This window comes from Engraulis encrasicolus, chromosome 4 (assembly GCF_034702125.1).
Source record: "Engraulis encrasicolus isolate BLACKSEA-1 chromosome 4, IST_EnEncr_1.0, whole genome shotgun sequence".
NCBI classification, from domain to species: Eukaryota; Metazoa; Chordata; class Actinopteri; order Clupeiformes; family Engraulidae; genus Engraulis; species Engraulis encrasicolus.
This window is the reverse complement of record NC_085860.1, coordinates 11703837-11723425: the sequence shown is the minus strand read 5'-3', so window position 1 is coordinate 11723425 and position 19589 is coordinate 11703837. Positions and strand designations below refer to the sequence as shown.

At 43.7% G+C, this 19589-nt stretch overlaps 2 protein-coding genes across 6 annotated transcripts in view; one reads left to right on the top strand and one right to left on the bottom strand.

The window, feature by feature from the left end:
* The first annotated feature begins 13 nt into the window (after positions 1 to 13).
* On the top strand, positions 14 to 9509 carry ccdc77 (coiled-coil domain containing 77). The gene is made up of 12 exons (XM_063196696.1): positions 14 to 210; positions 603 to 650; positions 963 to 1152; positions 1866 to 2008; positions 2744 to 2840; positions 3120 to 3195; positions 3907 to 3986; positions 5211 to 5359; positions 6548 to 6812; positions 7249 to 7374; positions 7828 to 7980; positions 8718 to 9509. The coding sequence occupies exons 2-12, from the start codon at positions 613 to 615 to the stop codon at positions 8862 to 8864; spliced, it is 1464 nt and encodes a 487-aa protein (XP_063052766.1). The 5' UTR covers positions 14 to 210; positions 603 to 612; the 3' UTR covers positions 8865 to 9509.
* Position 9510: 1 nt separating this feature from the next.
* Positions 9511 to 19589, bottom strand: part of si:ch211-272n13.3 (ankyrin repeat domain-containing protein 26) — a 65303-nt gene continuing 55224 nt past the window's right edge. For all 5 annotated transcript variants that reach the window (XM_063196691.1, XM_063196690.1, XM_063196692.1 and 2 more), the window contains 5 exons: positions 19297 to 19587; positions 16678 to 16913; positions 15672 to 15918; positions 11261 to 11306; positions 9511 to 10985 (listed from right to left, as the gene is read on the bottom strand). In XM_063196691.1, the coding sequence (XP_063052761.1) occupies positions 10837 to 10985; positions 11261 to 11306; positions 15672 to 15918; positions 16678 to 16913; positions 19297 to 19587 (969 nt within the window). In that variant the 3' untranslated portion in view covers positions 9511 to 10836. The remainder of the gene's footprint in view (positions 10986 to 11260; positions 11307 to 15671; positions 15919 to 16677; positions 16914 to 19296; positions 19588 to 19589) is intronic.

Genomic DNA, 19589 nt, shown 5'->3' with positions numbered 1-19589 from the left:
CTAACGCTTTCCGGTATGTGTGTTGTTGTTGGCAGGGCACGACTACCCACATACCCACCCAAACATTAACGACAAAAATACAAAACTGAATAATTTTAATCGCAGACAGTATATCCTTCTTTGTCTTTGTGGTCAGCTCTGACTAACCAGACGCGTTGGTAATCATCAATCATCGTTGGTAATCAGTGGTGGCGTTTGTGGAATCAGTCGGTGAGTATGCTAACATTTGCCCATTCAATCTTCAATTAACTTGTAAGACACGGTCAACAAGGGTGTATTGAATTATAGCATCATCTTCATATACATTGCATTGTCGACACTTGCCTATGCTTAAAGATGAACGTATTTTGTCCATTTTGACGTCGACAAAGTAAATGCAACTTGTTAAAGGAGATTTGAGCAGTTTAAACCTCCCGCCCCTGGCAACGTAATTTGCACGTCAGTTACCACCAGTAAACAAGGCTGTGTTGTGAAGTAATACTCTTATGTGTTCAGTGTAGCTTTCATTGTGACTATATTTATTCATCCGTGCCTTTTTTCATTTTTTTCCACCTAAGTACTCCTGAATTGAATTTACTGTCTTATGTTCCTGTTACTCAAAGGCCAACCGCGATGGATACACCACCAACGCGAGATGCAGGTCCCAGCAGGTAGCCTATATATTTTTTTGCATTTTAAATAAATATACTGCTGTGTGATAACTACCTAGAGCTACATGTGTTATTTATGATATGGTCTGCTTTTGGTGAACCTGACAGCAGCTTAATTTTTTTTTTTTTAAATCTGTGTCATGACTTTTGCAACATGATGGTATCAATAATTTAACTTGGTATGGTTGTGATGGTTGGATTGAATGATGGGCCGCCCTCCTCAGATCCACTGAAGTTGACTCAACTTGGTTAGTCACGTAACCATCTTTTTGGAATATGCGCTCTACTCTACACCCTTCATTGCCTGTACAGTAACTGCATCCCCGGTGATGAGGACGAGGCTGCTGACCTCCCCCTGCCCCCCATCGCTGAACGGCTGGCCTACCTGCGGCCGTCTCGAGAGCTGCTGGAGTTCTACAGGCAGAAGGTGGCCCAGTTCGATGGGGAGCACGATGACCTGCTGCAGATGCTGGAGAGGTACAGGAGCACCACAGAGGACCAGGTATATGCGCTCTTTCAACCTTTACTAGTAAAATGAGGACTCCAGGCTCTTCTATTTGACGATTTACCTCTTAACTTAACCTGGTTTACTACTGAACCAGCGTCTTAGTATAGGCCTCGGCACTTTCAAAAAGAAGAGTATCGTACACTGTCCATTCCAACCCGCTTGCAGCATTTTGGAAATACTGACTCGCCCGAAGAAGTTTGCCATGATTAAAGCGTAATAAATTGATGCATTCAGAATACATTACATTACATTGCATTTGGCAGACGCTTTATAACCAAAGCGACTTTCAGAAGAGGACATAATCAAGCCAACATCACAAGCAAATACAAAGTGCACAGGAGATATACAGAACAACAAGTGCAATTACAAAGAAGGGTTAATTTTTTTTTTTTTTTTGTTTTTTAATAAAGAGGAAATAACGAGAACACACACACACAAACACACACTCACAAACTAAACTAAACTAAACATCATGTCAGGATTCTGCCCTGGGGCAAGGCCAGTTCAATCATTAGTCTAGTAGATTCTCTCGAAAGAGGAATAGATTGTTTGCAGAGTTCTCCTACACATTTGGAAGATAATCTTAGCCAGTCTGAACTTCACACATGGATGTGGTGAACTTCACACGTCTGTGTGGTGGGTGGTTATGTCTGGTGATGAACAGTATTTGACCGTGTGTGTGTGTGTGTGTGTGTGTGTGCATACAGCACAAGGTCCAGTGGGAAGTCCAACAGCGTGAGGGAGAGATTGCCGAGCTCCAGAAGGCTCTAAGTGACATGCAGGTCTACCTCTTTCAAGAACGAGAACAGGCACTACGCCTCTACGCTGAGAACGACCGCCTGAAAATAAGGTCAGTGTCTTAATACATTATTTGATATTGCTGCTTTGTAATTAATTATATTAAATGAATACCAAAGCAGAACCAAGTGAGCCAAATGATGCCCTCACTGTAAAACCAGCTAGACTGTTTTCTATGCAATAAATAACAGTAAAAGTCCCAAAAGACAAGTATTAAGATGGAAAAGCAAGAGTTAACAGGTGAGTTTTCAGCTTTGTTTTAAAAGTCACGAGAGAGAAGAAGAGGAGGTGTGTTTCAATGGAGCGTTGGGTAGCGTAGTAGAGTACTTTTAGAGGGAAATTGGGGTGTCTGACGGCTTACATAAATGCACAAATTCAAAACATACACCAAGACCCAATACACATTATTGCACATTGCGGTAAACATGGGTATTGTACTTAGTTAATACTTGTTTTTGTATGGAGAGCTGAACATGTGAATGTGTATTGTCTCTGTACAGCGTGTACATGTGTTTGATCTGTATTGCAATGCGTATGTTGGCCGCTTGGCACCTTCAATTACCTTTGGGATTAATAGAGTAACTCTAAACTACTAACAGGATGTGTAGGCCGGTTATGTATATTCTTATCCTCCGTATGTTGGCTAAACTAAAGCATGGTCTACTCATACATTTGTCTTCATAATCACAAAACACATAACAGTCTTTGATAAAAAGTTATTTTATTCAATTTGATTGAATTATTATGTACTATATACTACTTATGCATGGTCTCTTGCTGTCCACAGGGAGTTGGATGACCGGAAGAAGATCCAGCATCTCTTGGCCCTGGTGGGGCCGGACACAGGAGAGATCACTTACTTCCACAGAGAGCCCCCCAACCAGGTTAGCCTCAAACATATCACATTCAAACTGTTTTATTGGAGAAGTGCAAATGGCAATGTCCGCTCCTTTCGTGACACTAAACCGATAAGAGTGATACAAGGTATTCCTCTAGAATCTGGAAACATTGGAATAGATGAAACATTGAGTCTTTAATGAAGTGTTCAATTAAAAATCCCTATTCCTTCTGGGCCAGTGGCATTGTTTATTCAGGAATTCGTACAAGAATAAAGACCATTTTCAGCTGCTCCGTGTTGCTTGACCCCTGTGTGTGTTTTTTAGGTCACAGTTCCTCAGGTGAAGGTGCAGCCAAGGCCACAGGACCAGTGGAAGGTTACAAAGACAAGAGCTGCTAAAGGTATTTAAAAATCAAGAGCTTCTAAAGGTATTTCAAAATCAAGAGCCGCCAAAGGTATTTCAAAATCAAGAGCTGTCAAAGGTATTTCAAAGTCAAGAGCTGTCAAAGGTATTTCAGATGGTCTTGCTTGAAAATGACACTGGAAAAGCTGTCATCCTGGTTTTATGAAAGCTGCTGGGCAAAAGTAAAAAAAAAAAAAAAAAAACTAGCTGTAATTATTACTATGGCCCTGTGTAGCATTTAAGACGGGGGTGGGGAGCCTATGTCTCGAGGGCCGTCTTTTCTGGCCCCCAACACCATTTTAATGTTATGCAGTTTCACATGAAATATGACATGTTTTGTAAAGAAATGTTAGAAATTACATTTGCAATGTAGTTAAGTTATATTTCTTTTCAGGGGACCTAGTGAAGGTGGGGTCTGTTGTAAAGCCTTCATTATAGACTTAAAGCACAGGTTTGTGTTCATAGTACGGCCCTTGGAGGACTTTATAAAATTTGAAGTGGCCCCTGATTGAAGACCCAAGTAATAGGCACATTGAAATCCTAATCTATTAGAAGGCTCTGAGTTTCCAGTGCCCTTATCAGGGTGTATGCATGCAGTCTGATCTGGTTTGATAAAGCCCCAGTGGCTCTACTTTGTTAATGTCCTCTAACCCCGTCCAGAGGCCAACAGGAAATAATGTTAATGTGCCTCTAACCCTCTAATGTCCAGAGGTCAGCAGGAAACCCTCCAGGACTGGAAGTCAAGATGCAGAGCAATACAAGAAGGACAACAAGACCTTATTACTGCAGGTATAGTATGACCCCTATGACTGGGGCAGTCGTGGCTCAGTGGTTAGAGCACTGGGTTGGCAACCCAAGGGTTCCCGGTTCAATGCCCGACAGAACCACGGCTGAAGTGCCCTTGAGCAAGGCACCTAACCCCCACATTGCTCCCCGGGCGCCGCTCAGCAGGCAGCCCACTGCTACAGACTAGTGTGTGTACTTCAATGTGATTCACTAGTCCAAATGGGATAAATGCAGAGAAAGAATTTCCCCTACCTAGGGGACCAAAATTGGCTCCAATCCAAATTGGCTCCAATTGGCTTCATAACTAAAACCTGTGAATTATCGCGAGACATATGCTCTAGGTTACACAGTTACGCTGGGGAGCTGGGTGCCGAACCAGGGTCCTTTCCTGACTCTACCACCTCTTCAGCTGTCCTGTAATGATGAAAACAGTATCAGTGTACTATTAATGTGTTTTTGTTGCCTTTGAGGAACAGGAACAGTGAGTAAAAAGAGCCCAAGTGTAAAACTGAGATTGTATGCAAGCACTTGTTGGTCAAATCAATCCACGTATCAGTCTTTAAGGTCATGCAGTAGAGGGACTTTGCTCCTATCCTGACCTGGCACTATGCCTATCATTTAAACAATGGACCTGAGGAATAATTGATAGTAAATTGTATTGCTGTTTTAAAAGTTAGGGTTCGCACAAAAACAGTAATCCAGGCTTAAAGGGACACTGTGCAGGAAATGGTCAAAAAAGGTACTGCAACTATGCTGCTCATTGAAACTGGGCTGCCTCTTGCCAAATTTGATCTTTACATGAAAGTTTACTAAATAATAAACAAATACTTTCTAGTATGGTCCAAGTAGTCATTTTTGCAGCTAAAAATGGCTATTTTTGGACATTTAAAATGGCGGACCATGAAGATCCCCCTTTTGATGTATGAAAAGTGCAATTTTCCCAGTCATAATGAATACTTAGAATTTGATGGTGGTGGTAAGTATTCATGAAAAAGGTAACATTAGTGAATGGGCAGCATGAATTCTGGAAATAAACAACTAAAAATCTCACACAGTGTCCCTTTAAGACAATGGCAGTAGATATTGTGAGAGGAAGATCCCACTGGTGGATCATAACCTGTTAAACATTAAAGTTCATTTGTTGGAGCTTATACCCAGCGTGCAGAGAGCAGTCTCACACAGTGAATTGTGTTGCATCATTCATGGTGTAATCCCTCTGGTGTGTAGGTGGAGGCGCTGCAGGCCCAGATGGAGGAGCAGACGCGTCTGGCCAAGGAGCAGGTGGAGTGCCTTCAGGAGGACCGGCGCATCCGTGTGGAGGAGGCCGACGTGCAGCGCCAGCGGGACCAGGAGCGACTCACCGCCCTCACAGACAAGTCAGTCAGTTCACCTGTCTAGAGCATCACCGCCCTCACAGACAAGTCAGTCAGGCCCCCTGTCTAGTCTAGTGCATACCTGTCAGCCATCCCTAATTTCCCGGGAAACTCCCTAATTTTGACTCATTTCCCGATTTCTTCCCGATTCGATTTTTTTCCCGGAAATATCACAGATTTTTCACATTATCAAAAAACACCGTCGGTCCAGTAGGCTAATTATAGGGCCTACCCACGGAGAGATACAGAGGGTCTTGCTTATCAAGCTACCTGCCAGAAGATTGTATGCCAAATATGACACCAAGAATTGAAGTTCCTTGAAAATACGAGCTGTCACCCTCGAGCTCCGTAGCGCGTGCGCCCACTCTTTTCCTCAGAAACCGTCAGTTCATGCAACTAACGCATAAAACAGCGAATCATGCGATTAACCTAATCACAACCTGTACCAGCACGAAGTTTTGCACGAACAGACAACTTGTGCGACAAAACAAGAAGAAACTAACTGCGCTCATTGCACAGTTTCTCCACGCTGTAAAACGTGTGCTGAGGGATTTTAGACAGTACTGTCTTTGCACGCACGCTGTTGTGAAAAGCAGAGTAGAACGCACCGTCCAATCCGTCTCTGTCATCCCGTTGACTGTCAGAATTTGGCCTTAAGAAAATGTCCCAGATTTTGGCTTAAAATATGGGAATTTTCCCGGATTTTGGAAGCTCAAAGTTGACAGGTATGGTCTAGTGTAGCGCATCAGCGCCCTCACAGACAAGTCAGGCCCCCTGTCTAGTATACGTAGCGCATCACCGCCCTCACAGACAAGTCAGTCAGTCCCCCTGTGGCTCGTGGTTGATGGCAGCAGCAGGGCCGTATTAAGCCACTGTAGTGCTCCTGGGCACTATACCTCATTGGTTCCTCCCCTTTCCTTTTCTTGTGGTGCACACCCCAAATGATTGGTGCCCCTGGCCCTTATGGATAATCCGGCCCTAGAGGGCGGTGGTGACTCCACAATCAGTGGCTGTACTTTAGTTGTAACCGCTAATAGTCTTCAAATAAATGTTTTGATTTTTTATGGGGACATGACAAATGAGGTCAGTGAGTTGTGGCAGATTGGTCCTGACAGCTAATGTACTATTATATACTAAGTGGTTTGAAATCCCTCTCTGATTTTCTCATTTTAAACCCTTAACTGGTCTCAGGCTGCAGCGCACACAGACCCTGCTGTACGAGAGCACCAGGGACTTCCTGCAGCTGAAGTTCTCGAGCCGCAGTCAGGAGAAGGGCTGGATGATGGAGAAGGACCGGCTCCTGAGGGACCTGGACGGCTGCCACGAGAGGCTGAGAAGCGGCCGGGGGGGCCTGGAGGCCGTGGGGCCCGCCACCGCACCCCAGCGCCTTGCACAGGACCATGACCACGACGACGCCCCCGCGCTCTCCAAGAAGATGTACCAGGAGGAGATACGGGTCAGTGTCGGACTGGCCTATTGTATATTATACATTATTCAGTTGGACTGGCCTGTTGTATATTATACTGTATTCAGCTGTCAGTCTCTATTAGAGTGTATTTACATCATGGTTACAATCTAATAAGTTGAGTATCGATATCTAAGATGTACCCAGAGGAGATCCTGGTCAGTGTCGGACAAGGACACGTTACAATGTTAAATGCACTGCTGATTTGGGATGGGTTTGAGGGTTTGGATAGGCTGGAATTCCACTAAGGCCAAACTCATGTCCTGTGCGTCACAGGGATGACCCTGCTATGATTAGGGTCCCAGCTCAACATTATGGTCTTCTAGGGGGCTCACAGTTTATACTGTAGCTTAACAAAAGTATATACAGTATACTGTATACATGACATATCTAATGATCCTCCCCCCATGCTGCTCTTGTTTCCCAGGCTCTGAGTGAGGAGCTGAAGCAGGCCCACAAGCTGGCAGACATGTACCGCGAACAGTGCGTCACCCTGGAGACGGAGCTGTCTCAGATCAGAGAGGAAGGAGACGTGGGCAAGGAGATGTTCCAGGTGAAGGCAGAGTGGCTGCTAATAGCCAGACTGGCGCCACCTGGTGGCTCTAAAGCTCAATCTCATTTCACTGCTAAATACAAACCCCCGTTCTGTCGGAGTTGGTAAATTGTGAATAAAAACAAAATCGTTTTCAAAATATCCAATCCATAACTAAATTGGATGGACAACAGTGAACGTATTAACATATTAATTGTTAAAGCTGAGCAAAATGATTGTTTTGGGGGACATACTTATGCGCTCATTCCAAATGGAGATAAATGCAACATAAAAAAAGTTCCATTTCATTTTCACTGGTTGATGCTGATGAAACTGACTGTACACAAGTTCTTCTCCAAGATCAGGTACAGCTAAAAAAAATATGTTGTTACCATCTCAGTGTTTGGAGAAAACAGATTAATTTCACCCACTGTATATTAAAAATGCCCTTTACCTCCTTGTGTCCATCCATAGGAGCGTTCAGACAGGATGGCGAAGCGATTGCAGATGATGACTCAGCGGTATGAGGCGCTGGAGAAGAGGAGGGAGATGGAGGTGGAGGGCTTCAAGAGCGACGTCAAGCACCTCAGGCAGAAACTCAAGGACGTGGAGAAGCAGCTCTTTAAGGTACAGTAGATTAGGAGCAGCTGTTTTAGGTACAGCAGGCCTGGTGGAGATCTGCTGGTTAAGGTACAGTAGGAGAACCAGCTGTTTGAGGTTGAATAGGCCTGGTGGAGATCAGCTGTTTAAAGGCGCACTGGGTAGGATGGTGGCCAGAGTAGGTATTGCAACTATGCTGCTCATTGAAACTGTACTGCCTATTGTCAAATGTATTCTTTTCATGAATATTTACTAAATAATAAATTAATATTTACTAGTATGTTGTTAACATATTACTCAGTGCACCTTTTAGGTACGCCTGCTGGAGAAGCAGATGTTTAAGGTAGACCTGGCTGACATATCCAATCTATCAGTGCTGCCCCCTCAGGATGGCACTCCAGGGGTGCGTTCCAATATGTGACCCAGCATGCTCCACTTGTGCTTGTGGCCTCATACCAGGAAGTAATACGTCATGATGACATCAATGACAACAGCATTATATCTCACAAAAGCTCAAATGTAAATTAATTTTCTCATTTGCAAACTGGATGGTGAATGAAGAATAGTCCCTCCAAAAAATTGTTTTGGCTAGGCTGACAGCAGGGAAACTTAATTGTTTTTTCCACTGAGGCGGAACATCAGCAAAACGTGAGGCCACAAGCACAAGTGGAGGATGCACAGTCGCATATTGGAATGCACCCCAGGTGTAGGAGAGGATGTACGCATGTCATTGCCCCTCATCCCTGTGACTTTTCTTGATTCAGGTCACTTTAAATGTGGGACCCAATCAGGACCTGGCGATCCTCCATGAAGTGAAGCAGAGCAACGCCCGCACCAAAAAAGTACAAGACGAATTGAAGACTCTCAAAGCCAAAATCTATGGATTGGAGAATGAGCTCAGATACTGCTGATATTACTCTTGAGGGGTATACTAAGAAGCTGGTTCAAGAGGTAAATCATTTAATAAAAGAGCCTGGAGTCCTCATTCTCCTAACAAACTGAGGACTCCAGGCTCTTCTGATTTACATCTAACTTAATAACCTGGTTTACTCCTGAACCAGCTTCTTGGTATAGGCACCTGTTTGGAAAGATCAAGGCAGCTATAGCTTGAAGATTGCATCTCTTGGTCAACTGTACTCCTTGTTCAGCCACATATTTGGGGTAGTTTGGTGTAATAGCTGGGTGAGGTGACCTTGTTATTTAGAGAATGTGTAATAGTTTAGTGGGCTTCCAACTGTGCCTTGCTGTATGCGTCTTCCTCATCTAAATTATGATTGTAAGTGTTACTCCGTTATGTATAGATGTGATTTTTATTTTTTATTTGTACATTTGCAAGATGATTTTGATTAAATTGTTAGTTATTTAAGAATTGCGTTCTGTACTGTATGTTGACAAGTGTTTTTCCGCTTCACTATGTAATTGTTTTAAGATGATCTGAACAGATCAAACATGCCTTTTCTACAGTACCTGGGTCTTTGGTACCCGTTGCATTTGAGTGGCTTATAAATCAATATTTCCCCAACTTTTTGATAATAAAACTGAAGCGGACAACAAAAGTTAAAATTTCATCTTTATTGGACGGCTTAATACTCCACACTTTAAAAATACTGAAAAGCTCATACCTTGGTAATATATACTCATGATAGGCATATTAATATTTCTTCCAAATATATATATATATAATTACAGTAACGGCATAAAGTACCCTGGATAACTAGATTATCTAGTTAGGTCTTTTTCAAGTATGTCTTCTGTTTTTACAAAAAACAGGCGTTTTCAGTTATTTCGTAACCATATTAAAATCACTTGACAAAAAAACAAACCAGAACAAAACAGGTCCCAAAAATATCAACTAGTCACTTAACATTGTACATCATGGTACACATCTAATACTCAATAATTCCTACAAAACGTAAATAAAGACAATCCGAGCATGAGACATCAATAAACATAACAGGTCGAAAACCAAATACAAACACCATAAAAGCAACTAGAGCTCAACTCCAAACGTACCTTTAGACTTTTATAAAATATGGCTTCTTAGACAATACACTGGACGTTACCACTCCATTCAACATTTGCTCCTGAGCATTTTAAGTGCAATGTGCATCATCTTCCTCGTCTCGGGTGTTAAAAGCCAGAACAAATAAATAAACAGATGTAAAAAATAACATGAAATGTAGTGGCATGAGGGTGGAACACAGACACACCCGTTACAAAAGAAAAGTAGAATGCCATTGAAAAGTTAATTCATTCTGATAATTCCATTAAAAATGTAAAACATTAATAGACTTTAGATTCATGGCCCATATTTTAAACTATTTAAAGTATTCATTTTTTACACCATTTGAGCAGAATTTTATAAAAATCGAATACTGTGCTGAAATTACCATTTATTTATTTTATTTTTGCAGGGGAATAAGAGAAATTAGGATCATATTAAAGCTATTAAAATATGATATTAAGTACTTTGTACTTAGGTAGTAGTGTTTGAACAGGGGCATCTACAGCGCCTCAAGGGAACATTCAATCCCAAATTGGGGGTGTTAAAGGCCGATTCAAAGTCAATGGAAACTCACATTATTCTGGAAGGCTGTACACTATTTTTTGTGAAGTGTTTCTGGATTAAGATATGCTTTAATTAATAAAATAATATAAGGCTTTGGCCTCCTCTTTAGTAGGATGTGGTGTGCATTCTTGTGCACATGTAAACAAAATAAATGTGATTTTGGGTTGGGACAGGAAAGGGGAGATCAGATCATGTAGTTTTTCTTGAGGGGGGGTTATCAGATCATGTAGTTTTTCTTGAGGGGGGGTTATCAGATCATGTAGTTTTTCTTGAGGGGGGTTATCAGATCATGTAGTTTTTCTTGAGGGGGGTTATCAGATCATGTAGTTTTTCTTCAGCACCTCCAGGTACTGCTGTGTGGCTCTGCTGACGGGGTCCTGGTCGACCGCCAGGCTGCGCTGGGAGCCACATGCTGAGCCCACGGGGGACAGGCGTGGAGACCCCGCCTCCAGCTCCGCCGTCGCTACGGGGACACGCAGCACACCACAGATTACATTATTACATTTATTTACTGACGGGGTTCTAAACCTACACCAGCCAACCGGCCAAATGCTGGTGAAATACCAGTTTGGCTGGTCTAAAAGACCAGCTTACTAGCCACTTTGACACCCATTAGTGAGTGTGTGTAAGTAACTAAGTGCAAGTAATTACTTATCTTAAGATTAACATCTACCAGCCAGTTTGGCTAGTGATGAAGTAATATGAAAAAGAAAATGGCATAGGCAGCCAGCCACTCACCATTATCCAACTCTTTTGATATGTTTTTCTCCAGCTCACTCTGCATCTGTTGCAAAGCAAGAACAGGTACCAGCTTGTCATTAACCATAAGCATGAGATACATACGTACATAATGTCGTAAAGCTACTGAACAGCACAGTAATGCCGCGATCACACTGGACGCCGGTTTCTGCTTACAATCAGCATTGCGGATCCAGCCGATTTATCTGTAGTGATCAGACCGAGTGCGGATCCGCTGCACTGTTCGAATGCGGTGACCAGGCAACGTTGTAACAGTTGAGCTGTATAATCCGCGTCCAGTGTAATCACGGCCTAGAAGCTGTTAGGACTGCATCTGCTGGATAATTTTCTGCCATCAGAAGCAGACTGGTAGGCCCATTGGACTGGTATTGGTCACTAGCAGACTGGTATTGGGCTGGTATTAGACTGGTATTGGATTGGTTTTATTGCACTGGAATTGGACTGGTATTGGACACTCATCAGCAACAGCATGATATGAAGTTGAAGATGATTGATGGAACATTTCGCTGAGCGGCAGAGTGGGACATGATGAATATGGCAGTGTGTTTAACTGGTAGCTTAACACTGACCTCAAAGAGAAACATTTTGAAGTTAACATATTGTTCTTAAAGAAAACATTTGCTTTTGTCATGTACATACTGTATCAAGAAAACAGCAGGAGAGTGATACAAGCATGCTTGGTGTGTGCAATGGGTCATGCCATTTGCTAGACAAGCCTTCCCCTTGGCTTTCATACGTGTCTGTATCACAATTAAGTTACAATAGAATAATTTAAAAACACGGTGTCTGGGTTCTCAATAAACCAAACAAGATTTCTTGATCTTGTTAAAATGTTGTACTGTATATGCTTAGGGAATAAAACATTCAGCAAGTTTGCAGTATTTGAAGTGAAGGGATACAAATTTGTGTGCATTGTGATGTGCTTTAAAAGTGAGGATGGAAATCTTATTCAATATCTGTAGAACACAACATTCCAAAGCTAAGTAAACATGTGTTACAGTGAGTTGCAATATCTAAAACAAGACGAAATGGAATAGCTGACATTCACAACACAAAAGTTAGTGTTAAATAATAGTCATGATTAAAATGGGGATTTGTTGAGGACAAAATGCAACACATGAAGGGAAAGTGGACAACTGGCCTATTTTTTTTTGAATATTTTTTTCTTCTAAGGGTCCATTTCAACCTAGTACCTCGCGTCCTCTCCTTTTACTTGTAGCCTCCACGTTTCTGCACTCAACATCCCGATAGCAAATGAGAGAATGACCTTTGAATTGTGCTTTTATTGTGCGAGATATTGAATAACACCTCTATCGTCAATGACGTCTTGCCTTGCATCACTAGGCCACATGCGAAAGGAGAGGACGGGAGGTAATAGTTAAATAAAAAAATAAAAAATAGATTGAGATAAGTAGCAGCTGTAACTACGGCACTAAAGAAGCCTCTATGAAAAAGCCTCTACTACCAGGTGTGTCTAGACGCGAGCCATAGCCAAGTTCACAGGCGACCCGTCACTACACTAGCAACATGCTGAGCTGGGCAGAGGGGCAGCAAGCCAAGCGTGGGAGAGGCAGGAGGAGGAGGCAAGGAGAACAGGGAAGAAGAAACACACCTGCAAAGATTTTCTTAGTAGAGTAAGATGATTCAATTTCCGCCCACCCAATGCAAGTTCAGTCTCCTAAGGGGGCGTAGCCTGATAAACCAGCCTAAATGTGAGACCGGAGTAATTTATTCTGGCCCCGATGAACGATACCTCCGAAGATGGTTGAGAACAACCTGTTGTTTTTCAAACCGTGCCGGCGCTCTGACCAATCGGCGATCTTTGCCGTTGATGTGCTTTCCCAGCGGTGTTGCAAGATTCGTTGTCACTCCCTCAAAACCCTGCCCGCTTTGATTCAAAACAAATCTCTGCCTTGTGATTGGGTGTGCCAGACTCAGGGTACTTTGTTCAAAACGTTCTCAGATCCGAGGCCAGACCCACTCGCAGCTGAAAACATTTCAGTGTCCAGCGGGTGGCGCTGGTTTACCAGGCTAAAGGGGGCGTTGTTCCCTCCTTCTTCTCTTTCTGTGGCATTTGGTGACGGCTTACGTGAGACGTGCACTACCGCCATCTACAGTGCCAAGGGAACTCCATTTATTCTCTACCTAAAAGACTCCAAAGGTCTCCTAACCACAGGTTTCTGAAAGGGGCGTTCACGTTCACATGACATCACATGGATCCAGGAAATGCACAGGCTTGAATCATCTTACTCTACTCTACTCTCTTTGACGCCAGGCCAGCCTGCTACACACGACTACACACCTGGTCATGAGTCTGGCTGAAGTGAGGAGAGGTGAGAGACAGACTTTTGAGCTAGAAGCTGAAGGAGGCAAGAAAGAGAAAGAGCACAGTTAAGCCCCAGGGGCCCTGTTAGAGGACAGGAACACCTGAGAACAAACAGAAGCAGAAAAGAAGAGAGAAAGAGAAAGGGAGGGAAAGAGGCTGGCTGGAGGTGTGAATAGTTAGTTGTGGACGTAGAGAGGGGCAGGGGATCAACTCTATTAGACAGAAGTAGCCAACACTTGATAACAGCGTTTTGAAAAGTGGAAAATACCCTTGTTTTTCTCTTTAGTTTGTCTTTATAAGTATGCGATTTCACTCCAGAGTGATTGTGGAGATGGCAACACTGAGCATGGTGATGTACATGTATGAACCCAAACCAATGTCCTGTAATAGGTCATTAATTAGGCCGGATGTCAAACTAGTTCTTCCTGTCATTTCCTGTAGTTTGTGGCTTCTTGCCTCGTCTCGCCTCCATGATGAAAAGAATGAAGTTTCTCCGCTGTCAGTCTGGACAGAGGACATTTTACAGGGCTTCCCCTTATTAAACACCCTGCTTGCAAATGAGAAAATCACACTTAAATTGTGCTTTTGCAAGACATTGTCATTGAATAAAACTTTGACCATCAATGGCGTTGAACCTTGGCTTGCATCATGAGGTCACAAACACCAGGAAAGGACAGCAGGAACTAGTTTGACTTGCCTCCTTAGTTACTTCCACTTCCTCATACAGTAGTTATACCAAAGATTCTTCAATTCTAATTTAGATTGTCTGTGGTTATACACTTACTCTTTCCTGTATGTGTGTCTGACAGACGCTCATTCTTTCCTACTAAGAAGCTGGTTCAGGAGTAAACCAGGTTTACTAATTTTCATTGGAACATGACCATCTACTAATGTCTGAGCTGCCCTAGCCCCAGGCCAGACTCTTGACATTATGGGTATTTATGTGTATTTACAGTATGTCACGTAAGTGAGTACACCCCTCACATTTTGTGAGATTTGTGAGTATATCTTTTCATAGGAGAGCGTTACAGAAATTTCACTTTGACACAATGATTAGTGACCTTTTAACAACATTGAATATTGAGAGGATAAACTTTTTTTGTAAAACTCCCATGTTTACCAGCACACATGCTTGACACCATCTAAAGCAAATTGGTTTATCTGGGTCTCTTCAGACCACACGGCATGGTTCCAGTGATCCATATCCTTGGTCTGTAAATCTCTCTTGAGACCAACATAAACACATATGCTTTAGATGGTGTCAAGCATGTGTGGTGGTAAGCAAGTGAGTTTTACAAAAAAAACCTTGATTCTCTTAATATTCAAGCATGATAGTGGGACTGACATGGTTTGGAGATGCATGGATTTTGTCAACATTGGATATCTGAATTACACCTAAAAGAAACATGCATGTCAATATGCACTGTGACCAGTGAAGCAGATCATGATTCTCTCCATAGGATTGCATTAAAATCTCACACCAAGCTATTTAAACCAGGTGCAGACTCAAAATGTAAAGTTCAATGTAAAGAAAGGTTGAAACGCACACTGTTGACCTTCCTTTTAATCCCTTTTCATCTCGAGACGATTCGAGCCAACACGGCCCCTTCTCTACCGGATTTTAATCTGGGGTGTACTCACTTTTGTGGGCAAAGTTCAAACATTAATGGCTGAATTTTGATTTTTTTCTGAGTGAACAAGAAATTTAAGCGGTTATACATGTTGTTAACAGGTCACTAATCATTGTGTCAAAGTGAAATGTCTTTAATGCTCTCCTATGAAAAGATATACTCACAAATATGCAAAAATGTGAGAGGTGTACTCACTTACGTGATATACTGTATGTGTTTGTGTTTGTGTGTGTTTGTGTGTGTTTGTGCACTCTACTTGTTGTTTGCACTTGTTGTTCTGTATTATGTTGTTGTTATATGTTCCTCATTTGTAAGTCACTTTGGTTACCAGCTTCTTAGTATAGTGCCCTGAAGTTCATGTTTCCTATTTCCACATCACCACTGCAGTCCACTCTGCGTTCCTATTTCCACATCACCACTGCAGTCCACTCACCTTGGCCAGGTATGCTTCGACTCGGTTGCTCTGGGGGTCTCCGAGGAAGCTGCCCCCCAGCCCCAGGCTCCTGTTGAGGGCCCCCAGGCTGCCCCCGTAGGCCCCCAGCGACCCCCCCAGGGAGCCCACCTCCACCCCCCCGGGTCCCCCCAGGCTGCCGTTCACCAGGCTGCTGGTGATCAGGGACTTGCTGCGCTGGCGCTCACTTAGCAGCTTAGTGTTGGCCTCTGCCAGACGCTCGTTAGCCCTGCAATGTCACACACGCGCACACACACACACACACACACACACAAACAAACACAAAACAGCCATACAAACACAAAACCACACACACACACACACACACACACACAAAACAGCCATACAAACACAAAACCACACACAACTATTAGAAAACATTTTCACTGGCAGCCTGGCTCTACTAGGCTACCCACCCAGCTCTACTAGGCTACCCAGCTCTGTTACCGCTAGGCTACTCAGCTCTACTATGCTACCCAGCTCTACTACCGCTAGGCTACTCAGCTCTACTACCGCTACGCTAGCCAGCTCTGCCACCACTAGGCTACCCAGCTCTACTAGGCTACCCAGCTCTGTTACCGCTAGGCTACCCAGCTCTACTAGGCTACCCAGCTCTGCCACCACTAGGCTACCCAGCTCTACTAGGCTACCCAGCTCTGTTACCGCTAGGCTACCCAGCTCTACTAGGCTACCCAGCTCTGTTACCGCTAGGCTACCCAGCTCTACTAGGCTACCCAGCTCTACTAGGCTACTCAGCTCTACTCAGCTCTACTCAGCTCCTCAGCTCTGTTACCGCCACGCTACTCAGCTCTGTTACCGCCACGCTACTCAGCTCTGTTACCGCTATGCTACTCAGCTCTGCTACCATTAGGCTACTCAGCTCTACTAGGCTACTCAGCTCTACTACGTTACCCAGCTCTGTTACCGCTACGCTACTCAGCTCTGTTACCGCTATGCTACTCAGCTCTGCTACCGCTAGGCTACTCACCGGTCCAGCTTGGCAGCGAGGGATTTGCGCAGGCGCAGCTCGTCCCCGTAGAGTTGCCTGTAACGCTCCAGCTCTGCACGGCTGGACTCGCGCTGCGTCAGGCTGTCCTGCTGTGAGCCGCGGGTCCGGGCCAGGTCCAGCTCCAGCTCCTTGATGCGCTGCTCTTGCTGAGCCCGCTGGCTGGCCTCGTTGGCAGCCTTGATCTGCTCCAGAGCCTCCTGGGACGCCGCCTGGGTCTATGGGGAAAGCCAAGAAAAGACATAAACCATCTATACACGCCGCCTGGATCTATGAGGAACAGCCAAGACATAAACCATTTATACACGTCGCCTGGGTCTATGGGGAACAGCCAAGACAAGACATAAACCATCTATACACGTCGCCTGGGTCTATGGGGAAAGCCAAGAAAAGACATAAACCATCTATACACGCCGCCTGGGTCTATGAGGAACAGCCAAGACATAAACCATTTATAAGCCAACTTCAAAAACTTGAACTTGAAAACCCGGGTCATCTTCAAAACTCCCGATTCTGGAAGGAGTTGTCAGATTTCTGCATTTTTAGGCCTGATGGTGTGGTTGCCGTGTAAATGTAAATGTGGTTGCCAATTAATATTTCGTTTTTTTCACTCACAATCATCCTCGTATAAACAGCATCTAAAATTCTGTCATGCACTGGAGCCATGGACACACTGACGATCCCATCGATACCTGCAGGAAGTGATTGACCTCCTCCCTGCTTGTGTTACATCTCCTGGCGCGTAATACAGTTGAGGACGATATTATTAGCCCCCCTCCTGAAATTAGACATTTCTCTTGATTTCTCAGTAAGAATTACCATTATTCACCGTTTCTGTTATTCTGGAAACAAATACACTGATGGAGATAATGTTCAATGAGTTGAATTTGGATTTTTCTATTGTTACGATGAGTTTAAACAAAAAAGGGCAAAAATGACAAGGACAAAATTATTAGCCCCCTGATCATTAATAGTCAATATGGCGCCATTTATGAACCAAAACTGACAACAGGCTCTGATAAGTTGCTACCTAGGTTGGCTCGTGCCCCACTAGGGATTTTGGCCCATTTCTTCACTGCAAAGTGTTCTAGCTGGTCCAAATCGCATGGATGCTGAGTATAGACATTAACCACAGACTCTCAGTGGGATTGAGGACTGGACTATGAGCGGGTGATTCCAATATCATGGTTTTAGTGTCCTTGAAGAACCTCTGAACTAATCTTAATGTATGCTTTGGGATACAATGTTGTTGGAGGACCCAGCAATCCAGATCCAGACCCAGACTCCCTGTGTCTGAGGCTGAATAACAGACTAAACTTGATGCCCTTCCACTATGTGTAACTGTGGAAACTGCTTAGTCTCATTAGACCAAAGAAGCATTGGACACCTGCCTAGATGATTGTTATTGACCTGGCCTCACCTGGAGGTTTTTTCACCCCCAAGAAAGACAGTTGTTAGGGCTTGTCATCATATTGGGCTTTGGGGCCATCATCACAGAAGAACCCCTTTACTAAAGGCAGTGCATATCAGAGTGTTATTGAGCTTTGCCTGTGAACATTTGAAAGTCAAAAATGAGTTTTGAATGTCTCTGCTTTCATCTGATGATATTCAATTGCACCTGCTTTGATGCATGAATTCTGCTTCTGTCAGGTGAAGAAAGGGATAGGCTTTGAATCGTTATAAGATGGTTTCCACAATTAAACATGGTGGTGGATGCATCATTCTGTGGCAGCCTCAGCCACAGGAAACCTTGTTTGGGTGTACGGCACCATAAAAACTGAAAATTATGATAGAATGTGGAAAGTGACCTTGCAAAAATATGCTCATAGAGGGAGTTAAGATCTTCACTGGATCTTTCAATAAGATAATAAACCAAAACTTGCATCCAAAATAGTTCAAATGTTCTTCAAGGATACTAAAACCATGGTCATGGAGTGGTTCAGACCTCAATCCTTTAGATAGTATTTGAAGAGTGCTGAAAATGAATGTCCATCTTCAACATCCATGCAATTTGGACCAGCTTAACTATTTGCAATGACAAAAATGGGCCAAAATCCCTGGTAGGACATGTGCCAACATAGTTAACACCTAATCAAAGTGCCTGGTGTCAATTTTTGTTCATAAATGGCACTCTATTGACTATTAATGATAAGGGGGCTAATAATTTTGTCCTTGCCATTTTTACACTTTTTTGTTTAAACTCATTGTGAAAATGGAAAAGTCCAAATTTAACTTATTGGATACTATCTCCATGGTGTATTTGTTTCCAGAATAACATACATTTATTAATAATGATCATTCTCAATGATCAATGAAGAGATATGTCTAATTTCAGGAGGGGGGCTAATAATATCGTCCTCAACTATACATACAGTATCTCTTGCCTGTTTAACTGTATGACGAGGAATTATGAAGAATATGTTTGTTCAGCATCCCACCCTAAACTCCTAGATATGAACATTGAGCATCCCATCGGTACCTGTAGGAAGAGGTTGACCTCCAGCTTGTGTTGTATTTCCTGGCGTGTAATGCATGCATCTCTTGCCTGTTTAACTCGTACTGTATGACTGGATACATGAACATCTACTACCCCATGGGTACCTGTAGGAAGAGGTTGACCTCCTCCAGCTTGTGCCGTATCTCCTGGCGTGCGCGCTCCTCTGTGTCGCGGCGGTACTGCTCGGCCTGGCTCTGGTCCATGACGCCACTGTCCAGCTGCCTGCGGAGGCCGGCTAGCTCCTCCTCCAGCTGCCGCTTGCTGCGCTCCAGACGCTCGTGGCTGCGGCTCAGGCTCTTCAGCACCGCCAGCTGCTCACGCAGCTCCCCGTTAGCCGTCTCCAGACGCCCACACCGAGACGCCTCCTTATCCAGCTGCACCTGCAACTCATCCACCT